Raw genomic sequence first — 25,835 nt, 5'->3', positions numbered from 1 at the left:
GTACCACAATACCATTCTCTTGTAACGCCAATCAGTCAGCGGTGACTGCCTTAAGGACAATTTCCAAGATGGCTGCCGCGAGTTTGTCCTTGAATGGCTGCACTGAAATAGAAAATTTACTGGCTTTCTGCAAAATACCAAAGGAAAGAGTACGCATAGAAGAATCTGGACATGCTTCCTCTACTAAGGTGTGGATTTTTTTAGTTTTTTTTTTTAGCTCCTGCAGTTTAGTTGAAAATCAAAATTGCCTTTCCGCTTAATTTGGCCCGTTTCATTAAGGTTTGTGCCTCTGTCGTGCCAAAATTAGTTCATAGATTATAACTATATGCTTCTGATATATTAGAATACATTTTAAAAGCTGAATTAACCGGATTTTCTTTCATTTTTTTTGGCCAAAAGCTATTTTGTGTGACTGAATTTATTTCGACTTCTGAAACCATGCCATGCATGCTTGAGTCGTGCTAACTATGTTTGACTAAAGTTAATCCAGCTTTTTTGCATAACATTTGAAACAGGCTTTATTGTTAACCTGTCAGCATTGGTTTCTGCATGCTGGAACCTATGGAACGTTTTCAAAGCCCATTGAAGACTGGCATAACTTAAAAGGAAATGAAGTTTCTTCACTCGATCAGTCAGTGAATTGTCGACTTGAAATAAGTTTTTTTTTGTTCAATAATGAGATTCAAATAAATGACTTTGTATGGGACTCAAAACTCTTGCTAAGGAAAGCAGGTTTTTAAATAAGTGGTTCAGATTTTTTCTTTGTTGAACAGAAACCAGCAAAATTTTGGACATTTTTTTCAAAAGTGCCAACAGAAAATCCTTGAAGGTGTGGAATTGCAGAAAGGTAGCTCATGCTCATTTACATCTCATCAAATAACAAGAGAATAATAAAATAGCACATTTGTTAGCGTTGTTCTTTTTAGCACTCAATTAATTTCTCACAATTCTGTACCTCACTGAAAAAATCATTGTTGTTGTCTTGACTAACAGACTCTTGAAGGATGGCTTGTTTTAGGAGTTAAGACATTTATTCACCTATTTATTTAGTAGCCTGAGAAGCAGCCCATGTTTGTCGACGCTACCACTGGTTTCCCTGCCAAATGATGTCTGGGAAACGAGTGCAGAAATTCCATACTGATGATGCGTCCCTATCCAGATCTGGGTAGTGCTTCTCATTGGTCGTGCCGCGTGGGAAATTTATTTCAACCAATCAGAAGCACTACCCAGATCTGGGCAGTGACGCATCATGAGTATGAAATTTCTGCGCTCGTTTCTCAGATGTCATTTGGTGGGGAAACCAGTAGTAGCGTCACCAAATTAATGTCGTCTGTTTTCTCAGCCTATTTATTTAGTAATTTAAAATTTATTTTAGGTCCCATACCTGACTCTAAGTTCTGGTCAAACAGTGCATGGTGTGCGAACAGTGGCTTCTTATCTTTCTGCCATATCAAGACAAACATTGTTGGGTAACTCAGCTTTGGAGCATGCTCAAGTTGATCAGTGGCTAGAATACTGGCAGCTCCAGTTAGAGAAATACTTAAATGATACAACTCAAGTATGCGGAGCTCTGAAGGTAAGAATTTGCCACACATCCTTAGCCTTTATTTTAAGTAAAGACCTTGGTGAAGTAGGTGTACTGGTATTTTTCTCAAGATATTGTAGTTGATAGATTTTATAAATTTACAACATTAGCATTAGATGTGAATTATATGAAGTCCAAAAATCACATGAAAGTTCAGTCCACAAGCAGTTTTACAGTGAAGCATTCCTAGGGAGAATAAAATTTGAACTTGCAATGTTGAGCTCATTATTGATTTTAATATCCCATTCTCCGGTTGAAGAATCAATACATGTAATTAAAAAAAATACTTGATTCAAGAATTGAATTGTGACTGGATTAATAAGGCATCAATCTGCAAAGTGGCAAAGAGAAGTCAATCTATGAAGTCACTTTACCAACCTTGAAAATATTATTTACCTGTACTGTAACCTTAACCTGTGGAGCATGACCGACTGTCCCCAAGACTGAAATGAATAATCCAATATTTGAGTGAAATCTTGAAACCAATAATGAAATCAACATTAAAATAATCAAGTTCACAATAGGGCCATTAAGAGGAAAAATAAGACGCGAACTTTCCGTATTAACGGCACATTTCGTCTAAAATAAGACGTGGCTTAGCTAAGACGCGTCTTATTAGATAAGACATGCTCGTATAAATGGTACAGTTCGCGTCTTATTTAAGACGCGTCTTATTTTTCCTCGTATAAATGGCCCTATTGTTTTCTTCCCAGGGATGCTTGACCATGTAATTCACTGTAAAATACTAACAAAATTATGGGAAAAGTGGTGCTTTCTAAAGCAGGGATGTTCGATCTGTTTCACTGAGAATTGACAGAAACCTGCCTGATCAAAATTCCAGGACTAAAAAAAACCTTGAATTTCCAGTTTGTCTAGTGGACAAACAACTCTTATATTTTGTGTCCAGCATCATTGCTTGCTCTTCTAAGGGTGTGTTTGATTGACCATATTCCAGAAATTAAATGGAATAAGGTCTAGAAATCACTTGTTTTGGCATTCATTGCATTGTAATGTCTAGTAGTCTGCTTGAAATAAAATGTGTTGCATTCAGGTATATTTCCAAAATATTTAATATTGCACAGTACAAGAGATTTGTCACAAAACTTTTGCGTATTCTTATTCCAGAATACAATTAATTGAACACACCCTCAGTTTACGTTGCCCATTGGCAAGTGAGCTTTTAAAGTCACTTGCCCAACAAGAAAGGCTACTTGTCAGAGACCACTGGACGAGACCTTTTTTAATCCCTAGAAACCCTCAAGGTTTTTGTTCAGGAAACTATAAAGGTAACTTAAATATTCTTATTCTTGTTCAGGATCTTAACAAGTTTATGTCTAAGAGAGTGTACCTTGTGGGTCATGAGCTGACCCTAGCAGATATCATGTTGTACTATGCTTTGCATCCTGTTATGTTGGAATTAACTGTGCATGGGAAAGAACAACTCATAAACTTATCAAGGTGGTTCAATCAGGTATTGTTTCAACTAAATATTAATAGCAGAAGTGCATGCAGCGGAGCATCATGGGTAAGAAAATTTGGTTATCAATGCATCCAAGAAATTTTGGTTCTGACAAAATCGTCCGTATTTATATCCGCCCCTTCATGTAAGCTGGGGTGAAAGTTTGCACCCACCTGTTTTGGGAGTAAATAGCATAGCTACCCGAACTTATAGAGATAAAAAACAACAATACCAAAGCCAATTCTTTCTTTCAACTTAATTTTAATGTCTACAGATGCACATTGACTTGGATAACAGAGAAAGAGCTAGAGTAAGAGATGAAAAACAAATGAGACCAATTTTGTTGGAATTAAAACATGAACATTTTGTAGCGCATTGGGAAAATGAGAAGTGGTAGTAGCCACCAAGGGGAAAGTGAGTGGCAGTAAGAAAAAGTGAACAGGAACACATACAACATTTCCTCCATAAAACGTGTGCTGCACATGCAAAGTTGTTGTTTTTTTTTTTTTACTAAATTAGACCTACTGATTTTTTTTGGCCCGTTTCGTTGCTGTTGCTGCTTAGCATTACACTATTATATATTTTGTTCGAGTAAATGATGGATATTAATGAGAACTTTGCTTTTAGTGCTGGCTAAATCTATATATATTAGATCATAATATTTAAAACTTGTGTGGTGGGTGTGGTTAGGGAGGCCAAGGCAACATAAAAAAAGCATATACAGTGTAAAAACATCCCCTTGATTTAGAGGTCAGTTTTGACAGTGCATTCAAGTTACAGAATGATTCATAATTTTTGGCAACAACTTGGATATGCTGCAAGACAGTGCATTACCTAAACTCAGGAAAGATGATAAAGTACAACACTATGGCCAAATTCTAAATCACAAGAGCCCAATGGTGCCTTGTACCAGTGGGGAATTTCAAGTGTTATGAGTCTGAAATAAGTATGTTGTTTGAAAAAGAAATTCACTGTACAATTCATTATAACCTCTTATTATATAATCACCAATGAAATACCAGGTGAGCTTTTGTGTGAAAACATAAAAGATTAAAAGATCACTGTTGCTACACTATGGCTACATAATAAATTGCACCTTTTGCAACAAAAAATATTTAAGTGAAATTGTTTGGCATTTCATTGGTGTTTATATAATAAATAGAACATTGCATGGCTGCTTGGAGATTCATGAAATATATTTCAACACTCAAAAGAGAAATTTTGTATCTCTGCACGGCCATGTAATATCCTCTGTTTAGTGTATGGTGCAATAACAGTCTTCTCTTATTGATGTCAACTATTAAAAATTAAGTAAGTTCTTAAAAAGTCCCAACATTTTTCAGGAAGATGTCAGTTGTCTACTCTTTATCACAGTCAAAGTATTTGTGACATGTGAAGGATCAATTTTCAAGGTTGTGACAAACATCCTGATGTACTTTTATCTTTTTTCTGATGTAGGTGCAGTGTTACCCTGGAGTCAGACAATATCTGCCAGAAGTCTCGTTCCTACGTAACACCCTCTATGGCTGACATCACAAGGTCATCTTGAATTATTGGTATATGGTATCAGGAATAATACTACAGTTTTATATATGAATTTTAACATCTGCAGGACATCTTTTCATACCTTAGGAAAAGTAATTTTAGTCTGAAAAAATTGTGATGGATGGTTTTAAACAGCAGCAAGTAGGGACATGTTTATTGCTAGTGTATGATTCCTCATGTCTCATTAATCTTGCTTCTTACAACCCTTAAAGAAAACCAAAAAGACATTTTGAACTGTAAAATTGATTTTTGTGTAAGTGATATGTCATAGTTATTTTAGCTAGAAATTGTACAATTAGCAGACCGTTCACAAGCTTAATATTTTCTCAATCAAAACCTGAGGGAACATGACATGTAATGAGTGAAACAAGCAAGAAGCATGAGGGGTCAGGGTTTTTTTGCTTGCCAGCCCCCTCCCCTCACCCAACCCCTTGTGTTCTGCATTGAAACATGGGTCCAGTTTGTATGTTCAGCTATAAAAAGAAAAGAAAAGAGAGGGTAGTGAATAGCTACAGTAAAGAGTGTGGAAAAAATTAAGTGCTAGGCAAACTGTTTGAACAATTAACTGATGTAATCAACAGAGGAAACTGCAAATTGCAATGTATTGATTAATTTATATTTTATGGTATTTTGCTCACTAATATTTATTGACATTACTTGTATTATTCACAGATACTAAAAATATGCTTATCCTTACAGTGTACCTCACTTTATAAATACCGGTAGTTGATCTCACTCTTGCACACAGAAAATTACAACAATGAAACAGCCTTAAAATAAAAGTTATTACTGATAACTACAACCACAATATTTTTTCAAAATGTAAAAACGTCTCCATCTCTACTTGCTAAGTCAGGTTAACAGTCTAAATAAGGAATGTTCTTTTGTTATCATAAATCCTATGGAGTCTGCAAGACCGTCAGCTATAAATATTATTATTTGGATAGTTATAATAAAAAGAAAGAAAAAAAGGCCATAATAATATTATATTTACATTCATCACGCTGTACAAGGTGCTTGTAGCTTTTAGTTGGCAGACAAATAAAAAATTCCTGGGTACTGCTGTAGTTTTTGTTATAGTTCCACAAAACAATCTTGACACCCTGTTGTTTGGGTTGACCACTGTTAGATGTCTGAAGATTAATAAATTAACTTTGGGGTTTTAGCACTCTAGGCACTTAACCCAAAAATGCATGATAAATTTTGTCTATTACAAATGACTAATGACCAGAAATGCTTAGTAAAACTATTGTTCAATAAGGCTGAGAATTGAGTTGTATTTAGGATTCACTTTAGCCCAATTCCTTCTCGCAGCTATACTTGATTTTTTGCTTTCTTCAAATTCATCAGCATCTTCCTGTGGTTCCTTACTTGCACCAGCTTTGGGAGGTATTGGACCAGCATTTACTGGTATATGTCCAGGGCTTTTCTGTGTTGTAACTTCTTGCTTTTGATGATCTTGTTTTATATTTAAGGGTACCACTCTGGTGCGCTTTACGGATCTGTCACCAGACTCAATCTCTGCAATAAGCCGGCAGGTTCCTCCCAGAATAAACATCTTAAAATAACCAAATTGATGGATTAGTGATCAGCTGATTGCAATAACCCTCAGATTAACACTCATTATCATCACTGAACTGATGAGTTAACAAGTAAATAAATGGTTGCTATTTGTAGTAATTGTAAACTTGTAAAGTGTGAATTTTTAGCTTTAACTTAAAAGTTATGGACACTACTTCCTTTGGTGCTACTGGTACTTACTATTCTTTGTCATGGTGGGTGATTCCATGTTCAGTTCTTAAGTTTCATAATTTATTGTTGTAAGCATGTTTTTTTAAAACCTTTATAATCTCATTTACCTGTAAAACAGCCACGGCAACAGAACAAGTAGCTAAAATGATGTGATTCCCCTTAATCCAGTCCATCAAGTGTTTATAACAGTCCTAACAAATAAATAAATAAATAAACATTAGAAGTGCAAATAACACAGGAAGTACAAAAAGTCACTTTAATAGAGACTAAATCATAAAGTTTGTGTTGGAGCTTTTTATTCTTATTGCACTTATAAGAGAGTGGTTCAACCTGCAACAACCTAATTTGTTGCAAAACAGGTGGTAAAATGCGCAACATCCCCTTTCAAATTGTTTTGCAGCAATAGAGAGATCAAGAGCAGGGTTCGCACGCACCTTGAAAATCCTTGAAATTTGAAATAAAAAGTTCAAGGCCTTGAAAGCCCTTGAAAATTGCAGTCGGTGCTGGAAAGTCCTTGAATTTCAGTGCTAACTTTATCCAACCCAGATTCTCAAGTACCTGATATGAAAGAGCTTCAGGATAAAATTGCTCATGCTGTGGTAGAACTTAAAAATACATAGACTCAAGGCTCTTTTCTGCACTGAATGGAGTCCTTGGAAAATGGCAAATGTGTCCTTGAAAGTCCTTGAAAAGTCCTTGAAGTTTTTGTCCAAAAAAGGGTACGAACCCTGTCAAGAGTCACATTTACGACAAACAGCAAACGTCAGATTCAAGTTGATTCAGATTCAGATTCAAAACTGTGCAGAACAATTCTTGTGGATAAAACTGGCATAAAACTACTTATTTTTGAGTAGAAGTAATTAAACAGCAAACGACAACTAAGGGGAAAACTTGGTCACGTGGTGCAAATTCACATTTGCCATTTGGATTAAAGGTGTCTCTTAATCTCTCTAATGTGGCAAAACAACTTGCATGGTTTCGTTGCCCTTAGTTTTCTGTACCTTTAGTAAAATAATATTAATATGAATCTTCTGACCAAGCCAAAGGGTCAACCTTATCACCTACTATGGACACTTGTGCATTAATTTATAAACACAAAACTGTAAATGAATAAAATGATATAAGGATTTTGGCAATATCATTCGGAATGTTATTCTGGAATGATTCTTTCATACCTTTAATCTTTCCTTTGTTGTGTCATTATCAACAAAACAGGACTTGTCAGAACTTGATTTGTGTTCAAGGTTCAAAGGCTTTAGGCCGCAACATTTGAACTGTTGAGGTAAAGAAAGAATGCATAAGGCACATATTGATACATACAGAAGTTCTTTTCTTTCTGTGCAATGTACACCAAAGTGGCTTTTATTTTCTAAGGAAATGACCTCTGCAGGATTTATAATCATTGCTTGCCTATAAAGGAAGTTCTGTCAAATAAAAACAAGAAACAATTAAGTTTTTATCTGATAATCATATTTGACAGATGCCTCAAAGGTGGTTGAAACATAACTTTTTTTCATTTCTCAGTGTACATTTCAAATAATACCCCTTGTCTTGTGTGATAGTTTATCAAAAGCAGTGTGAACAAAGTTGTTTAAAATAAGTTAAAGCCTTAAAGGTAAAAAAAATAAAGAAAATATTTGACTGTTTTAACAAAACAATATTGGTCACCTCTTGTTGAATGATAATTCTAGCTTCATCTGAGGTTTCATTCCAGTTAGTTTCAATGTGATCCTGTATCTAAGTTGATAAATGTCAGAAATAATGTTAGACTCTTTACCTTTTACTTTGCCTAATTAACCTCAAAATAATAACCTTTGAAACTTTACAGGGGCAGACTAAGAGGGGATGGGTGGGGTACCTTAGGTTAAAAAAAAAAAAAAATCTATCCCCTCCCTCCTGAAATGCCCCTTCTTCACCACAACTAAAGGTTAACCCTCCCCTCTTCCTGATCAAAATTCCTAGATATCATAAACTTTGTCGACAAAAATAATGATGAAAGAACTAAAAGGAAAAAAGACACAACAGTACAATATAGCGAGTAATATTTATATTCTGATCAGGACCTTGTCTTTCTCCAAATAAAGATAAACGGCTACTCCAAGTTCCACCATTAAAAGCAACAGCATCAGTGCAAAATACTATAAGGAAGGAGGCATGATATGTAAAGTTAGTCGATTTTTTTTAAAATGCATGGTCATACAATAATTATTGTTTGTAAATATTAAATAACCCATTTAAGACTGATGAATAGACCTTGAATGGTCCTCAGTTTCTACATACTTGGACTAGAATAAAATAATGATAGTTTTAATTGTTGTTTCAAATGCTTTTTAAAACAGTTGATAAATTAGGATGTCTGCCTCTTTTTTCTTTCCAAAAAATTCTTTAAAAGCATTTTGGGATCATATTTTCAGTATGTCATAGTCTAGCAGTGAAATATCAATAGAATTCATTTTGAATTAATTCTTTATTTCAGCAGCCCCACTACCTAATTGATTTAAAAGGGATCTTTCACTAGAGCACTGTTGCTTATTTTGTGAAGCTTCAATTCATCATATCTGACAAAAATGTATTAGCGGATGAATTTTGTATGGAAGCTGGTGGGAAAAATAAGCCTTCTACTGGCATTAATTAAAGCGCTTCCCTTTTCTAGGTCCTTTGGCTAACAGCAATGGAAGCATGTCTCTTTCCTTTGTTTGAGCTACAGCTGCACACACAACTCTCTGTCTAAGATAGAAACATTGATCTGGCCCTTGGTGTCCATCTAAGAGAGGTGTCTGCCTAAACCCTTTCACTCCCAGTTGTAGGAAAAATGATGCAGCCTTGGGATTCTAAGGGGGTGTTTACATGAGAAAACTCGCACTGGCACGAGTTTCATACCGGGATGACTTTTTTTATTTCGTATCGCGTTTACATTATGACTGGGTCATTTCATACCTCGTTATTTGAAGGTACACTTCATGTTGATAAAATACACGTAAGATTCAAAATCGCAACCATTACTCATCGTTTCGAGTTTACATGATACCGTTGCGAGATTTCATTCTGGAGTGAAATTCTCGCCCCGGTACAAGAACCAGGGTGAACTGACGCCGGGGTGACTCGCGCGGGCATGACATTTTGTGGTGGTATCATGTAAACAAATATAGAGCCATTAGAGGGAACTGGAGTGAACTCGCTCTGGGGCGACAGTCGCCTGGTGTCATGTAAACACCCTCTAACTGTTAAGTCACTCTGTGTATGAAATCCTATGGTGTGAATTAGAACATTCAAATGAAACATCTCGAGTAATACTTGTGCTTGGTACTATTTGCTTTTCACTGTTTTACAAATTATTTAGAATTTTCGTCTGTTGTTGACTTTGACCACTTCTAGGGGTGGATGGGTAAGAAGGAGTCAAAAGAAGAACCTGATTCTGAAGGAAAGGAAGGGACCAACTCTGGGTGTGTTGTCCATGTATCATCAGGTTTAAAAACTCGAGGTGAAAGCCTAGAGTTTTTAAACCTGATAATACATGACTTCGAGTTTTTTGAATGCCTTCAAAATCTCTGATATAGATCAACTTATTCTTGCACTAATACTTAGATTTGGGATTATTTTGGTCTAAAAATTGGACGTAAAGTTTAGCCATGTCTTTATCAGATATAAAGACACTCATTTTTTATTAATTTCGTTTGTTTGTTCTTTATGAATTATTAATGAGTTTTGGAACTTGACTTAAATCTTACCACTTTCAGTGCATTTTGTTTCATCAAGAGGATTCCACATGCTCCAAGAAATCCTGAGAATAACATTTTTTTTCACGACTTGTCAGTTATGCTACAAAAAATTCACTCTAAAGATCATTAATAAGGATACAACTTTTGAGAAAGATAATGTCTTCGTAACAACATTATTTCATCAAACTTGCACCACAGCCTCTAGAGTCTTATGAATGTTTATCTTCAGAAATGACATATTATGACGAAACATGATGTACATGGTTTTATTGGTCACTTTTATTTAAAATGCTGAATATAATAAAAAACTAACTTCTGTTTGTTGAGTGAATGTAACACTTAACAAAGGAAATTAATAAAGAGCAAATTAATTCGTTTGTTTTTGTTTTTACTTTTTCACAGCAACAAAGGGATTTAAAAATTATTTGCTTTACTTACCAACAATAAATATAAACGAAGATAGCAGGATGTAACCAATAGTAACATACTGTGTGTAGATGAAAACAAAATGAGTTAAAAAAGATATGAAAGGTGACATGGTTAACTCCAGAAAGAGATTTTTCTTCTTACACTTTAAGTTATACTGTTATATTGTAGTCAAGAAGAAAATAGCTAGTAGGAGATTTATTAATCTAACCTATGGCAATAATATAACCTTGAGATGAATGGAATAAACAGAATAGGACTTTGGTGAATATACAACCTTAAGAACAAAGCAGAACTCAAATTCAAAGCCTCAAGCCCTCAAGTTAATGCATTTTGTCTTTCCTTTTTTTCTTTCATTGTTAAGCTGAGTAGAGACTTACATTAATGAAGTTACACTAATAATCCATTTCCGAGTTCCCCCAGGCCTCTGTTTCAAAACGAGGGTAGGTGCTCAGCCTTTGATATGGAAATCATTTTTCATTCTCATGCAAATAAAACTCATTTTAATAAGAAAGGTTGTGCACCTAGCCTCATTTTGAAAGTGAGGGTTTTTAGAACTCAGAAGTGGCCTATTTTAATTTGTTGCTCGCTGTAAAAAGTAAAGCAGCAAAACATGGTAGAGGATGCAAAACAATGAAACAGCTTCAGCCATGGTGGATCTAGGGGAGGGTCCCGCGCCCAGGCCGCCACCTTTTTTTTGGGCCCATGCAGGGCCGAGAAACATTGGTTTTGAGGCCGCCCCCCGTCTTATCTTAGGGTTTGGATGAGCGGCCCCCCACTTGACTGAAATTCTGAATCTGCCACTGTCAGCGTCAACTGTGTCAACTAGCCTTACTGTAATGGTTAGTTCCAAGTAAACTGCAGAACGATCTCTATCCGCTCTCTTCTTCTCTAGTTATACAGCCAATAGGTAAAACATTAAAAGACCTTAGTCTAGCCTTATGTAAGAAGTAAAACCGATTCTCCCCTTCCTTATCCACGTTTGTTAATGCGGTATGACAGAGACTGGTCTTTTCGCCAATTTGGTCATTGTTAAGTTTGGTTGAGAAATCGTTGCAAACATTTTTTTACTCATCGTTACTGGGTGTCCTGTGCGGCACTCACCAGATTTCCACCGAGGTGTTTATACTCGGTGTCCTGTGTTGTGACCCAGATGCCAAGACCCAGCATGACTGAGCCGCCGAGCTGCCGAGAAAGAACATGAATCGGTTTACGTGCAGTGCAAAAGAGATAAGCAATATTTTTAAATTGCATAACGCTTTTTTTGTTTCAAATATCGTAAAATTCCGTATTGTGCTAAAGTACAGCTACTGGCGTGTCTTCCCAGGACTTGGTGGCTTTCTCTTTTACGGTTATAAATTTCTTAGCTTTCCTTTTTAGCAAGAGACTTTAAAATAACCGGGGGAAAACGCCTCTGGTCAGCGATAAAGCTACAATAATTAAACATTGACGAGGAAGGAATTCCTAATTGTTATACTACCACAGGAGAAATTTCTCCAATTTGATTGGCTTAGAGCAGCGGTATTTCAGCTTAATTTGAAATGCCTACATGTAAAAATTACAAACCTCTTGCGGGTAGTAGTATAAACAAATAATAGCAGGATTTGCACATGATATTTAGCAAAAATACCTTTCGTGATATTTCAAAATTGTCTCAAATTACGTATAACAATTTTGAAATATCACTCGTGGTATTTATGCCAAATATCACTACAAATCATGCTATTACCTATACAAATTTCCGCAATATTTTCTACCTTGTAGTGTAAAAAAATTTGGAGACCAAAGGCATCTGTTGGATAAATTATTAATTGGAAATTTTCCGTCAGGTACTTTAGAAAGAGAAAAATGTTTGCTATGAAAGGTTATCTTGGGTGTATACAAGAACAATTTCCATTAGGAATCGATATTTTTTCTATTTGTTACCTTACCCGACGTGATTCGAATCTGATTTGATTGCGCTGTATGAACAACAAAACAACTTTCGGGGAAATTTAGAAAGTTTTAATTAGAAAAAAGAGAAGCCGTCTTGTTAATTTGAGTACAAAGGATTCGGTCAAACCCAAAAAAACATTAGCAAAAATTTAGTAAAAACTATTACTCCCTTACTGCATGGTTTGTTTTTATTATCATTTGTCAAAAGTCTTTAGCCAGTTTAGTTTGTTCAGTGTGTCCAAGTACAGCTTGGAAGGAAGAGAGATTTCTCTCTTGTTGGAAGCTATGACATGCAAGATTGATTTTTTTGCTTCCTTTGTTTAAACATCTGACCATGGTAAAGCTGAATTTAATTTATAGAAGGAACTTGTCAAAATGCTTTCACGGTCGTCAAACAGTGTTTCGTAGAATTTATAATCTTCCTTGCTTTTCCTTCTTAATAAATTCTGAAAATATTCGGAATTACGATAAAGTAAAGAAACGATGCCTTTTGACAGAAGTATTTTCACTGAGCTCAATGATTGTTTTGAATCGAGTCAGAACAAAGCTTATAAACTTGATTACCATACCTTAGAGACCTTACACTTAAACCCGTTTAATATCTAACTTTAAAACATGAAAACGGGAAAGGTTGTTACATCATGCGTGATCGTTACGTGGAGTTGGGGTAACAATACGAAGTCAGTGGAAATCACGCGACTCCCGCCTTTCCGCAAGCTGGAGTTTCAATACGGGATTTGTATACAATCTTGAATATTGTCTGTATTACGATGCTTCTTCTATTTCTTCCTATTAAACGAACTGAATAAGTCGCATATAGAACTGACAACAAAATGATGCACAGTTTGGATTCTCGAAGGCCAAGGTAAATTACATGCTTTGTCTCTCGAGCATGACGAGTTTCTTGCTCGGTGTTTTCGGCAAGGTTGTGCTTCGCGCAGATGTTGCAAAAATTGCGCGAAACATTAATTTTCCTGTGCCCCGAGTGACATCTTTAAATTAATTTTACTTCCAGGATTTCTGATCGAAGAATTGTTACTTACCCATACCAAAGAGTTAAAGGTAAAGAGTGTCCATCGAACGCATTTCGAACATTTGTCCATATGAACCATGATTACGGCACTGTTACAGCTAGCTCAAAAATACCGTATTTGACAAAACTCTGTAGTCCCCTTGGACAGCGAGTTACGCTCTTCCTGTAGTCTTATTCTTGGTACGCAATTCTGCTGCGATGTCGCATCGAAATCTTGACATCTTTTCGATGAGTGTTGTAAACGGAAGCTTTCTTTATGGTGTGCTTGGCGTGTTCCACAGACGCAATTAATCTTCAATGCTTGAGCAATCTTTTTGTAATTCAAACCAACACAGCACCAGAGCAAAATGCTAAGGTCACGAGGTCGCGCTCTCAGATTGAGACCCCAACTATAGTAAAAAAAAAAAAAAGATTTGAATTACCATAACGCACTTTCTCCCCTCCATCGGAATCATCACTATGGAAGGGAAAAGCAAACATTTATTGTTAATCAAGTAGACGCAATTAAGTTACTCTGTTCACGAAATTATTTTGTTTGATGTTTTCAATAATATATATTAACATTCAACTGCTTATACTTTATAAATCGAGCAAAACTTGGCTTAAATTCTTCAGATGTCAAGTTTTACTCATAGCTAATGGATAACATAAGTGTTATTACGAGAATGAATGTGAACTTTCGGCTCGTTTAATATCGATTTTGAACTGGGCGATGAAAATTAAACAAACAAAGCTTCGAGGTTTCTTAATTGCATTTCGCAGATTATTGACACGGTGTATAATATTATATATCAACCAAAGTTCAAACAAAGTCTAGCTCATAACATATACAGTAGCCATCTTTATCGATTATCATAATGTACTGATATCCCGGAAGTCTTCCACTGACAAAGTTGTGCAATGTTTACAGTCAAGCGATTACATCACTCTCATAAACGTCCACAAATGATCTCACAAATTTACCAAAACGGCTAACGAGTTTTTTTTTTAATAACCCATTAAGATGCCTTCTTTCTTGATTTTCTACAATCTCTTTTTGAAACACAAGGCTCCAGAATACTTTGTTATTTGCTGCCAAATATTTAAAATTCTTGATGGCCACGAACAACCAAAACAAAAAGAAAAGAAAAACAAAAAAAGACAAAAAAAACAGCCAAAACAAAAAGAAAAGTAAAAGAAAAACAATTCTCAATTATATAAAGAAGCTATCTTTATTTTCCGAACTCTTTTTTCCGTCCCTAGTCCCTTTTCATGCATTCTTTGTTCTTAAAGTCCGAGGTATCACTGCCTCGACTCTGTCTCGTCGTCACTGGATTATTCTAGCCTCCCACGCAGACGTTGTTAGGGGTTCGTCACGCGTTCTGTCCACGTCAACATAAAGGCCAGCTTTCAATACCAGCTTTTAATCGAGTCACTTAGTTGTAACCTAGCCTGTTCAATCCAGTCAACAAGAAAACACTAATTTACCAAGCGGACAAAGTATCTTCAGCAGGGTACTTTATCAGATAGTTGTTGCATCGACACGAGAATCATTCTCGCCATCAGAGATCACGCTATTGACTCTGTGAGAGTGGTTAATTCAGAAACTTAGGTACAAGCTTTAGGTGCAGTGATTTTCTGGGATAGTTTGTGTGGACAAGGGTTGTATTAGTTACGATTGGTCGATTATATTCACAGGCCATCACTAACCAATCATCGGTAACGCTTCTCCACCCAATCGATCCCAGAAATCATTGCGCCGAAACTCTCGAAAGCTTGCATGTACCCGTTCCCTTTTTTCAGCTTCGAGTGTGGGGAATAGCGAAAAGAGATTTGGGGTAAAGGATGCACTGTTTTAGAAACTAAGAAAGGAGTATCAATATCACTGATGTTACTAAGAATGAGTGCATTACCAATCACGAATTCTTTGGACTGAGCTTGTAAACTCGTATACAAATTAAGAACACGAGTACGATATTGGTCCGGTTACAGGCTTCTGATTGTTTCTTTGTGGAAAGAAACGTCCAATCGGGTCATCGCTTTAGTTAGACAAACCAGAAACATTGTGGGGCATTTTGGTTGTTTACCACTTACATGGGCAAACCGGTCGGTTCAGAGAAACGGCCGCGAAAGCCTGAAACTGGTACCATATATGGCTTTGAAGGAATGGAACTCAAATTTCCGTTTGAACCATTCCCTCAATAGCACCACCTTTTCAGAAATTCCGTTGCTCCCAGAAATTTCCCTCTGGAACGACAAAAACTCGCTTTCTTTTCTATTTTAATTTTCTCTCTTTCAGATGGTGTATGTGCTAGCATATATGGAGAACTAGCACTGTAGCTGAAATTAACTATTACAGGATAAACAATGAGAGAAGTTTTTTAAAATCAAATGACGAGCACAATATGAAACATATGCCATTTACGTTCTTTGTGGGTCTTTTATTTTGTCAGTTATAGTAAAATGCGAGACTATATAAAAACGCACACGGGGAAGTTACTAAAATGAGAAACGGGGAACGGGGAAATGAAAATTGGGAACAAAAACAAGGAATAGCTGGTGAACCTTCTGACAGGGCTAAAGTTTGAGTTTTTTTTTCCCATTTTTCATTTTCCCTTGCACTGGCTCGTTCTCGTTCTCGTTCCCATTCCTCGTTTTAGAGAAGTAATGTTGATTACCTTTAGTTTATTATAAATTATTTGCTTTCTCTATTTTCTTCTCCTTCTTCATTCCATTTTATGGCAAGAAAGTAATACTAGCCATTTCACTGCCAGAGTCGATTATGAAGACTATGAATGTTTAATAAGTCTGAAAACGAAATCCTATGGTTACCATGGCCATTCAACTGGTGAATTTCTCTTGAGTTTTGATGTCCGGCAGGCCTCTTAGGCATGGAGGGGTTGACGCATGCTCCCAACATTACTGGGGACAACTAGCATCTATCATGGAGGCTAAATCAGTGACAAGATAAAATCATTAAGAGCATGTACATCAACCGGGGCGGAGATGCTTTAAGCTTAGTTCCCTCAGTGCATCAGCAAAGACATCTAATCTGTTTGTTCCAGAGTTCTTCATCCAAGTGGCCTAACACCATGCAGTTCAAATTAGAACTATGCATCTCACTGCTTCTTTAAACTCACTGAAGCTACAGGTACGTTCAGTTTATGCAGCATGCTGTAGCTTGCTGAACAACCACTGACCATAACATGTTCCAGCTGTAGGCATCCATCACTAATCCCGCAACCTGTTATGTCACAAACATTCCAGAACTTCAGCAGTAGCAGCATTAGTGCTTCACTTTCTTGATTTTCTTTCCTGGCGGCGCCCACCTCAGGCAGGAAGTGTCCACTGAAAGTACTGGCTTGCGGTAATGCGCACTCTTGACATGCTCCTCGACAAGTTTAGGTGTGACACATATCACGTGTTGGCCTTTCCAGTACTTTACCATATTAAGTGATTGTAGCGTGTTGATGATATCCTCCTGTGTTATGCTTGTCATGTTACTGTGAAAGAAGGTAAATATTTCGTTTCCTCTGCATTCTGATGACCATCATGGGGATAATAAAACTTTCCTTTTCAGAGTGGACTCTTTCTTTCACAGATTGTGGACTTAAAGAATTGGGGTAAAGGAGGGGCATCAATAAAATCGCCAATTTCGTTTTCACACCTCAAATACACGCAAAGAAAGTAAAAGAGATAAACCACGGTTAAGTGTGGTGTACGTTGACTTTATAGAGATCAAACAGTTAAATAAAGTGAAAAAAATGTACAGCTAGATTGTCAGTAAATTCAAAGATCTTGAGACAACAAAGAATGGGTTGGAATGTGGACCAAGCAATCTTACTGTTTTTATCAAAAATGATATCACATTGCACAGATTATGTACAGATTTAAATCAACTTGTGAAATATAAAATCATTTTATTCTGATAAGGTTTAACAAGCAATACTTTCTTCGAAAGCAGACCTCCACCAACCTAAGATCTTTAATTGACAGCGTTCCTCTGAAGTTGCGAAGAATGTCCAGTAGAATCCATGACCAGTAACTTCTGTAACTAAGTTTACCCAAGTCTGACAGGGGCTTTTCTGGTGATCCAACCATCTGTTCTATCTTGGAAAGTTCATAACCTGCAAATAAGGTATTAACATCAGTGGTAAAACTTGTTAACAGTGCAAGGCCATGTCCAGTCCAGCACAAATGTAGTATACCAGAACCTTTTAATCAGGTATCAAATGGATGGCCAGGGTCAAACCAAGGGACTGTTACGGAAATGACTGCATTGCAGAGACAAGAACTAGATGCATTTGTAACAACTCAACTTGAAACTAAGGGCACTTTATATTTGTCAGAACTAACAGGCCAGGTCATTCCTGTTTTAAGGAGAATTTCACTATTAATCAACACTATCCAGCCAGATCAGTCAAATCCTTAATAGTATGCATGGAGAATATAGTTTTTCATCAAAAACTCTTGGAAAAAGGCTATTTAATTTTCAAAATGACCAGTCTGGTCACCAGTTCTGACTTTTGGAAAGTGCCCTAAGAAAACAAGCATCCCAAAAATGAGGTCCACAGGGAGAAACTGTCTCTTTTTACTTAATATTGCATCAAACACAACATGGAAAAAATGAAAATAGAGAGTTTTTGAGTCATTTTTACGTCAAATGGCAAACATCAGTTTCAAGTTGCGAACTTTTCAAAATGAAAAATGAGCAGATACATGTAAAAACATGTCAAAACAATGGATACATAAAACTGGCGAAAAAATGCTATTTTTTATGAAAGAAATGAACAGTAGATGAAAAGAAAAGGGTGCAAGACACTAGACAGGAGGGGCACTTCGCCACTCGTGCAACCATTCACTCCCCTTTCTAAATATAAAGAAAAAGAGAGACTTCTTGCAGGCTAAAATGAATCCCTATAGCACTATAGAAAGACAACTTGAGTAAACAAGTCTTAGACCGCTCTTTAAACACATTAACTGCCTATAACAGAAAGCTTTCTTGTTCTAAGTGAACATTAGACTTGGTTTGACTACATTGTATGTTTGTAGGTGACCAAGGCCACACATACACATGCTTGTGTGGGGCACCTCCTTAGCAACTTGTACTGGAGATGCCTCACTTAAAAATTTGACAGTAAGTAAAAGAGGGGTGTGTGTGAGTTAAGGCTTTGAACCTCACAATGGTAAAACCCACTTTTTCCATTCTTTGAGCAACATCACTATTCATACAGTGGCAAATGCCTCTCAGATAAGTAGCTACCATGCATGCATCCTGAGAATATTTCAATGACAGTTTCATAATAGTTTGTCTGCAAGTTGAGGTAAGGCTGTTTACTCACTGAAGGCAATCAAGAATTTGCCATATCCCTTTCTCTGGTATGGTGGTAATGTCAGGATACATGCTACATTATTTCCATCGGGTGACTCTTTCTCCTACCAAAAAAAAGGCCAGCAACAACCTTCACTAAGTGTAAAACATCATCACAGAAGCACAAAATATGTGGTGATTTATCAAAGTTTAGTTTAGGGTATTACATTTTCCAACATACCTTGGAGAAATATCCAACAAGATGTGCTCCTTCCCTGTCAACTTCTGTTAATAAGTAGAACAAGAAAGGTTCCACATCGAAGTACAAAGTCTTGTGGTCTAGGAACAACTTTGCCAAAAGACAAATATTCTGACAATATAACTGTGAAGAGAATCAGAAGATCATACAGACTTAATGTAAAAAACATAGAAGACAACTTCACAACAATGGTGAACAACAAAGTAAAGCATGTAACAAGTACATGACAGATTGCTGTGTAGTGCTCCACCGGTATTATAGAGGTCACATGGTGCTTTCAAGCCTGAATTTTTTTCAGGCTTTATTTTTGCAAATGCTTACAATGTAAGTTACATACCGAAATGCAATGACCTTTCAGATGTTAAAACTTTCTCTCACGTTAATTTCAAAGAGAACCACATAATTATTCTGTTAGACTGCAAGCAGTCTTTCTACATTGTATTTTTCTAGGATACAATGTCATACAAAATACAAGATTTTTCATAACAAATAGGTGGTAAAAGCATTTTGTATATGTTATGACAACATAATAATAATAATAATAATAATAATAATAATAATAATAATAATAATAATAATAATAATAATAATAATAATAATCCCTTTATATAAAAAAGGCAAGAAGAATGATATGAAAATGGTAAAGTTTTATCTGAAACAATTCAGAATTCTAATACATTGTACTTTCTATTAAAATGTTGACATACCAAGGCTGGGCTCTAGCAGTGCCCATTAGCCCCTGCTGCCTGACTATTGTTCCTGGGCAAATAGACAATCTAAGTTTCTTTTTTTTTATAAAAATCATGTGCTGGAAAGGCACCCTAGCCTTTAAAGGATCAAAGCACCTGACTCCCTTCAATTTTTCTTAGAGCACAGCCAGGAGAGCCTTACATAATATCAAATAGCCAGTTGAATTGCCTCTGCCTACAGGTGGAGATTGTGAACCCTGTTGTGTTTTAGTTGATGTATTTGTGTCAGTGATTTGTTCAGCCACACTCTGCAAATACTGTCAAGGGAGAGAGATTATTTAGAGATTAGAGAGATTATTGAGAGATTATTTGAGAGATTATTTACTATTATATTCATTTATGTTGCTATTATGGTACCTTATGTTCTTTTCCATCCACTTCATAAACTGAAACTGTTCCTTTCCTATAAATTTCCTTTCCAGGTGGCTGCCGCATTGTACACTTTCCCTACAAAATAATTATTATTAAAGGTGTTCAGTGATAAAACCTCTTAGTATTGAACGCACGTGTGTGAGAATTAGGCACAAGTGTCATGTTTAAGGCACCTAACAAAATGCAATGGATAGCTTAACTGTGGACCCATACCACAGCTATCATGGGACTTAGCACTTAATGATGTGAAGAACTGCAGTGAAGATAAAACAGCACATGAAAACTTCAAAATAACCATGAATAAATCAGTGAGTGAGTCAGTCAGTTTACACTTTCCTTTATTACTACTGACCTCACCTCACCTCACCTGACCTGTGTAGTGGGACAGTTTGTGATATTTTAGATGAGGTAGAAAATGCTTCTTGTCAGTCAGAACTGCTCTTTTGCAAACATGCGTGTAGCAGAAGTCTCACTTGTCTTGTTGTAAAAAAGTTACTTGTGTTCAGCACATTTCAATCCTTCAACAAAATGGTTGAGGGGAGGCGTGAGAAGGGGGTTAGCAATCTCCCAAAGTTTTGCAACAAAAACATTAATCTGGCTTAATAACAAGTTAACATACCAAACATAAGTACAATAAAAGTGATACTTATAAAACAACATAATCTGTCATGAAGCATACCAAGTGATCTTTGTATGTTTTCTCAAACTTCATGTATTTGATACAGTATTCACAAATCCACAGCTTTGGTTGTTTTCCATACTCCTCAGGAAAAGGTGAAAAATACCAGGCATCTATCTCATATTTTCCAAACTGAATTTTGTCCACAAACTTGATTTTAGTAATCTTAAGAAAGAGGAAACAAACACAGCGAGATTACATTGACAACGTTATGCAACTATACAACATATATTGCTTTTCAAAATCAAACTTTCACTACTTTGTTAATACAATTTGTAGAAATACATCATTTTCTCTGAGCAACACATTCATAAACGTTGGGTGTTCAGAAATAATAAATTTCTCCACGTGAAGAGCAAAATCTTTCACAAGCAACCACACTAGGTTACTGTTCAAGAAAGCAGGATTTGTATTCTTCTACTTGCCCACTCACCAAAATTAATGTGAGTAGAGATCTTTCTGAGTGACAACAATAATTTCATTTACAGTATAGTGGCCGGTAGCTTGGAAACTTATAATTGTTGTGAAAGTGCTTGCCACATGCCATTTACAACCTGTATAATATGTAAACAAACAACCAACCAAACAAATCATATAAAATAATATGTAAATAAATGAGTGAGTTTATAAAATACATACAGCTTCATGTTCTTTCTCCAAAGCAGCTGTTGTAGGATCCATTTCAGCATAGGTCTGAAATAAAACAGTGAAACATGAATCAGTGTTGCAATAAATTGACCTGCTCCTTGCTTCACTACAGGAGAGTCTTACCAGTTCAACACCTTAAACAAGAAAATGTTTGGCCTCAGTAGCATAAGCCAGTGTTTTATGGTACAGTTTTCAGTAAGGACTGTCTGAGTTCAAATCTTACTCTTGTCACCTCAGTTGGATTTGTTCCTGCTAACCCTGAGTTCAATTACTTAACCTTCCTTGTACACTGCCAGCTTGTTCCTCTCTTTGCCTGCTACTTAGGATTTTCAACTAGTTATGCTTAGTTTGAAATTTTTGCATGAATATCTCTGAGAAAGGAGGCAGCATGGCTGAGTGGTCAGCGAGTCAGACTCGCCATCCAGCAGTCCTTTGTTTGGGTCATGCTCTGGCCACTTGCTGGATTTGTTCTCGGTTGTCCTGAGTTGAAAACCTGGCTACCCTTATAATTTGCCAACTGGCTGCCTCCTGCAAGTTGGGGATTATTTATTTGGATTATCTGTTTCAAACCAGTATTCGAGTGGAGTACTTGTAGACAAGCTGGATAAAATTCTTTCCACTATTAAACCTGCATTGTAAGACCCAAAAGGGGACAATCTGCTACACTTCTCTTCATACAAAGCAGGGTGCAAAGAAAGTCTGTTTTACAGGCTGCCATTCGGGCAAGCTGTAGCTGGCATGTACTAGCCCACAGGTCATTTCAACTAGCCCCAAAACCCTTCTTGATTAGCAGGATTGATTACAATCCTTCTGTAATTTGAATTTCCCAACAAAAAGCCACTTGCCCATCGGGCAAGTTAAGAACAAAAATCACTAGCCCGATAGAAAAATCCACTAGCCCCGGGCTATCAGACACGACTATCTTTGCACGCTGCAAAGTCTTCATTCAGTTTTCTGTTAAAGGAGCTGTGTCACAAAATTCAGCCAAATTAGGAAATTACAAAATGCCCGTTAGATTGAGAGAAACATAAAAATAACCACTTAAAACATTAAATGAAGGTTAAAATAACACAACAGATACAACAGATTCCACAGACGGACAAAACTGAAGAAGATTGAAATTAGGGTTTTTGAAAACTGTTCAGCCTAACAGTTTTTCAAAGTTGATCTCTGCTGTTTGCAACTTCAAAAATAATGATCAAGAGACATATTTGCTTGTCTCGAATCTCTGATTTTGTCATTTACATGTAATTTCTTTGCTTACATTAAGTCCCATTTAGCGATTGAAGGGCGAGCAATTGGACTGAATGAATGAATGAACTGGACTGCCGTGACACAGCCCCTTTAAGTCATATTAATTACTTGAAAGACAAGGAAATTATTTGTCCTTCTTAATTAGACTTAAAACTCCCACAGCTTACTAAACATCATATTTCTAATAAATACCTTTTGGACATGGTTGATCTCATCATGTTTACGTTTCTGGTTTCTTGTCAGTTTTCTTTCGGGCCCATCAATATCAACTTTTTCTTCCAAAATAGGAACATGAACACTGTCATCTTTCTGTTGAAGATCAACTCTTTCCATAGGCACCCACTCATCCAGACGTCTATTGACTAAGGTAAAACAAACAAGAATGGTAATCACATTGTAATTGGACTGAATAACAGAGCAGCCAGTAATTTTTCTTTCTCGAAAGGACATGCATCTGGCTTAGTAATCATTAACATTTTGGTTGAATAAAAAAAAATGTGGTTTCCCCACAATTTGACGTCTGAGAAACCAGCAAAGAAATTCCTTACTGACCATTTCTGACTGATAAGATCTGGGTATTGCTTCTGATTGGTTGAAAATCAGAAGCAACACCAAGACCTGGATAGTGACAAGTATGGTCACAGGTGGATCATCCAAACTGTTCCAGGCATTGTGCATTCCTAAACTTACAAAGGTGAAATGTGTCATCAGGAACAAAAGCCTAATCAAACTTGCCTTGTGAAAAATATCCTTTGGGTAGTTGGGTGGCTTCACTAAGCTTAAAATGGCATTTTCATCCAAATCTCTATGGCCAGTGTAACCCACAACATGCCATACACTAGTATGGACAATCCAAACCCTGATCCTGTCTAAATACAGGACACTATTCACATTATGATTACAAGCCTAAACTGAAAAGATGAGGCGTCAATCAAATACTCAGAAAATTCAAAAGAACTCTTTTCACCAGCAGCAAATTGACGTACGTTAAAACTGTCTTTAAATAAGAGTGCAGTACCACCCCCAGTGCGGTCTGCACGAGGACAGTGAAGCAATCGCTAACCAGCAGGAGTGATTTCTCTAAAAACTAAAGCATCATTCTGTGTAAGCCAAGTTTCAGTAATGATATACCTCTGGCCAAGCAGCCTAAAATACCAATTCCCTCTCACAATTAATCACAATTTTCAGGGGCACCCAACGACAATTTTTGGAAAATTATCTGTTCGGAAGACGATTTTAGATCTAGAATTTTCGGATCATTTTCTGTAAAATTTCTTGCTTGCCTACCTCTCCTAAGATTTTCGAACATCAAAAAAGTGGTATAATTGCCCATTTTTAACGGATTTTTACCCTAAAAAGGTCACCTAGAATTTTCGGGAGCCTTTTTTGTGGCTGGAATTTTCGAAAAGGTAAATTTTGATCCCTATAATTTTCGGATCACTATACTTTCAGCTAGGAAATCCGAACAGATGAAAAATTTTTAGGGGATAAAAATAAGCCTTTATGTACCGTTTAAATACTAAAGTACGTTCAACAATGCTATGTTTATGTGGTTTTGAACTATATTCTCGTTGGGTGCCCCAGAATTTTGAAGCCCAGCTGTGTCAGTTACTGGAAAAATTCCATTTATTCTAGAATTCAAGCAATTATTTCAAAGGGCTACTTGACAAAGAAACTCTGAAATTGCTTGTCGCCATTGAAAGGGCAAGCACTAATATACGCTGTCAAGAGTTTTGAAATGCAACATCCCATTTCTGCATGAAGAACCGTTCAATATTAAGTTGAAGTTGTTATTTTAGCTTGTTCAGTCAAAAGAAAGTACATATACTAACTATTGACTAATTTCACTACTTCCAATAATCCTTTGGCGTAATGCTATTAGTAGTGGTCTCCAAACGATCTCGAACAAAACAAAATCCGAGGAAATAAGACTTAAATAAACGAAAGTCTCAAAACTGTGGTTTCGTGCAAGTTTTAATAACACTTACATCCGTGGTAATGCACGTAATACTCAGTTTTTCCATTCTCCACTGGTCTGACGTGTATAATTTCAGCGGGATCTACCGAAAAAGTGAATTGTAAATTAGAAGTCTTCCAACATGTGATGCAAAACGAAGAAAAACATCGACTTACGCCATTGCTGATCTGACGGTCGCTGAACCAAACACTGTCTTTCTGCGTCTAAACTCGGAGCTTCCGACGTCCTTCGAGTCTTAGAGCTTTTATCGTCGACTTTCTTTGGTTTTGCGCCAAGATCGCGCTTTTCGTCGACGGTTTCGAGACCATCTTTCTTGATTTCTCCGTTGACACCGGGCATGTTGTTTTCGGAGTCCATGTGGTGGCGGGAAGGCTATCCCATCATGCATTGCAATTGCAATACACGCGCGTAGTGCGCGGTACGAAGACCCTGAAAAAGAAGGACCGTGACTTTCGACATATTGGGAAAAAATATATATTCCCAACCGTTAAATCAACCTTCCGTCTTTCTGTTTTTCAAATATATTTATTTGATGTAGCTGATGAGATCCTCTATTGAAATCCGGTTCCTCTATTTTGGTAACGTCGGCCCTTGCTTCCAAAACTAAATTTGTATATTGGAACGACCATTGTCTAGAAATCAGTATAAATACATACTTCGCTAAAAAGGAAAAATTTCATTTCTCGGAGAAACAAACTGGACAACATTCCACTCTGTGAGAGGTAAGAGCTTTTTAAAATGTCGAAAATCGGAGCTAAGCTTTGGAACTCGGAACTCGATTCGCGATGAACTAGGTCATCTCCCCAAGAGAGCTTTTAGAACATATCAATAACATGTCGCTTTCGATATTAGAGGCTGAGGATGATTATGTTGAAGCACCCATTCTCCTTCAGAAAATAGCAAACAACACAGTATGAATAGTTTAATCTTCAGTTTGGCAGTTATAGTACCTGTAACTGTTACAAGTGCTTGATTTTGTAAATGTTATTTATTCACGTTTAATTTTTGTTAATTTCAGTTTATTTTTAAATAGCCATTTGATCACTGGCTCCTGTACCCCTGTATCTCCGCCCGCTTCGACTAACACCTGCTGCTTGCGGGCGGTAACGGACTTCATGTATGATTGATTAGATTGGGGGGGGGGGGGTAGGG

At 36.6% G+C, this 25,835-nt stretch overlaps 3 protein-coding genes across 4 annotated transcripts; 1 reads left to right on the top strand and 2 right to left on the bottom strand.

The window, feature by feature from the left end:
* Positions 1 to 57: 57 nt before the first annotated feature.
* On the top strand, positions 58 to 4,785 carry LOC140951875 (eukaryotic translation elongation factor 1 epsilon-1-like). Its single transcript, XM_073401244.1, has 4 exons — positions 58 to 188; positions 1,376 to 1,576; positions 2,901 to 3,056; positions 4,503 to 4,785. Exons 1-4 carry the CDS (start codon positions 69 to 71, stop codon positions 4,572 to 4,574), a joined length of 549 nt encoding a protein of 182 aa, XP_073257345.1. The 5' UTR covers positions 58 to 68; the 3' UTR covers positions 4,575 to 4,785.
* Positions 4,786 to 4,960: 175 nt separating this feature from the next.
* LOC140951874 (leukocyte surface antigen CD53-like) lies at positions 4,961 to 13,800 on the bottom strand. The gene is made up of 9 exons (XM_073401243.1): positions 13,465 to 13,800; positions 11,591 to 11,671; positions 10,499 to 10,547; positions 10,070 to 10,122; positions 8,405 to 8,479; positions 8,010 to 8,078; positions 7,517 to 7,615; positions 6,449 to 6,532; positions 4,961 to 6,147 (listed from the first exon to the last, which is right to left on the bottom strand). The coding sequence occupies exons 1-9, from the start codon at positions 13,531 to 13,533 to the stop codon at positions 5,836 to 5,838; spliced, it is 891 nt and encodes a 296-aa protein (XP_073257344.1). The 5' UTR covers positions 13,534 to 13,800; the 3' UTR covers positions 4,961 to 5,835.
* A 2,509-nt stretch (positions 13,801 to 16,309) lies between these two features.
* On the bottom strand, positions 16,310 to 25,058 carry LOC140952528 (histone acetyltransferase KAT8-like). Of its 2 annotated transcripts, XM_073401950.1 has the most exons (10): positions 24,839 to 25,058; positions 24,694 to 24,765; positions 22,898 to 23,067; positions 21,443 to 21,496; positions 20,804 to 20,968; positions 20,110 to 20,199; positions 18,986 to 19,126; positions 18,776 to 18,869; positions 17,410 to 17,560; positions 16,310 to 16,936 (listed from the first exon to the last, which is right to left on the bottom strand). In XM_073401950.1, the coding sequence occupies exons 1-10, from the start codon at positions 25,038 to 25,040 to the stop codon at positions 16,720 to 16,722; spliced, it is 1,356 nt and encodes a 451-aa protein (XP_073258051.1). In that variant the 5' UTR covers positions 25,041 to 25,058; the 3' UTR covers positions 16,310 to 16,719. The 2 variants fall into 2 exon arrangements, with proteins under 2 accessions (XP_073258051.1, XP_073258052.1); XM_073401951.1 differs by lacking the exon at positions 20,804 to 20,968.
* Positions 25,059 to 25,835: the final 777 nt, after the last annotated feature.

This window comes from Porites lutea, chromosome 11 (genome assembly GCF_958299795.1).
Source record: "Porites lutea chromosome 11, jaPorLute2.1, whole genome shotgun sequence".
Classification (NCBI taxonomy): domain Eukaryota; kingdom Metazoa; phylum Cnidaria; class Anthozoa; order Scleractinia; family Poritidae; genus Porites; species Porites lutea.
The sequence above is the reverse complement of the archived record's forward strand: the minus strand, read 5'-3'. Positions and strand labels throughout refer to the sequence as shown.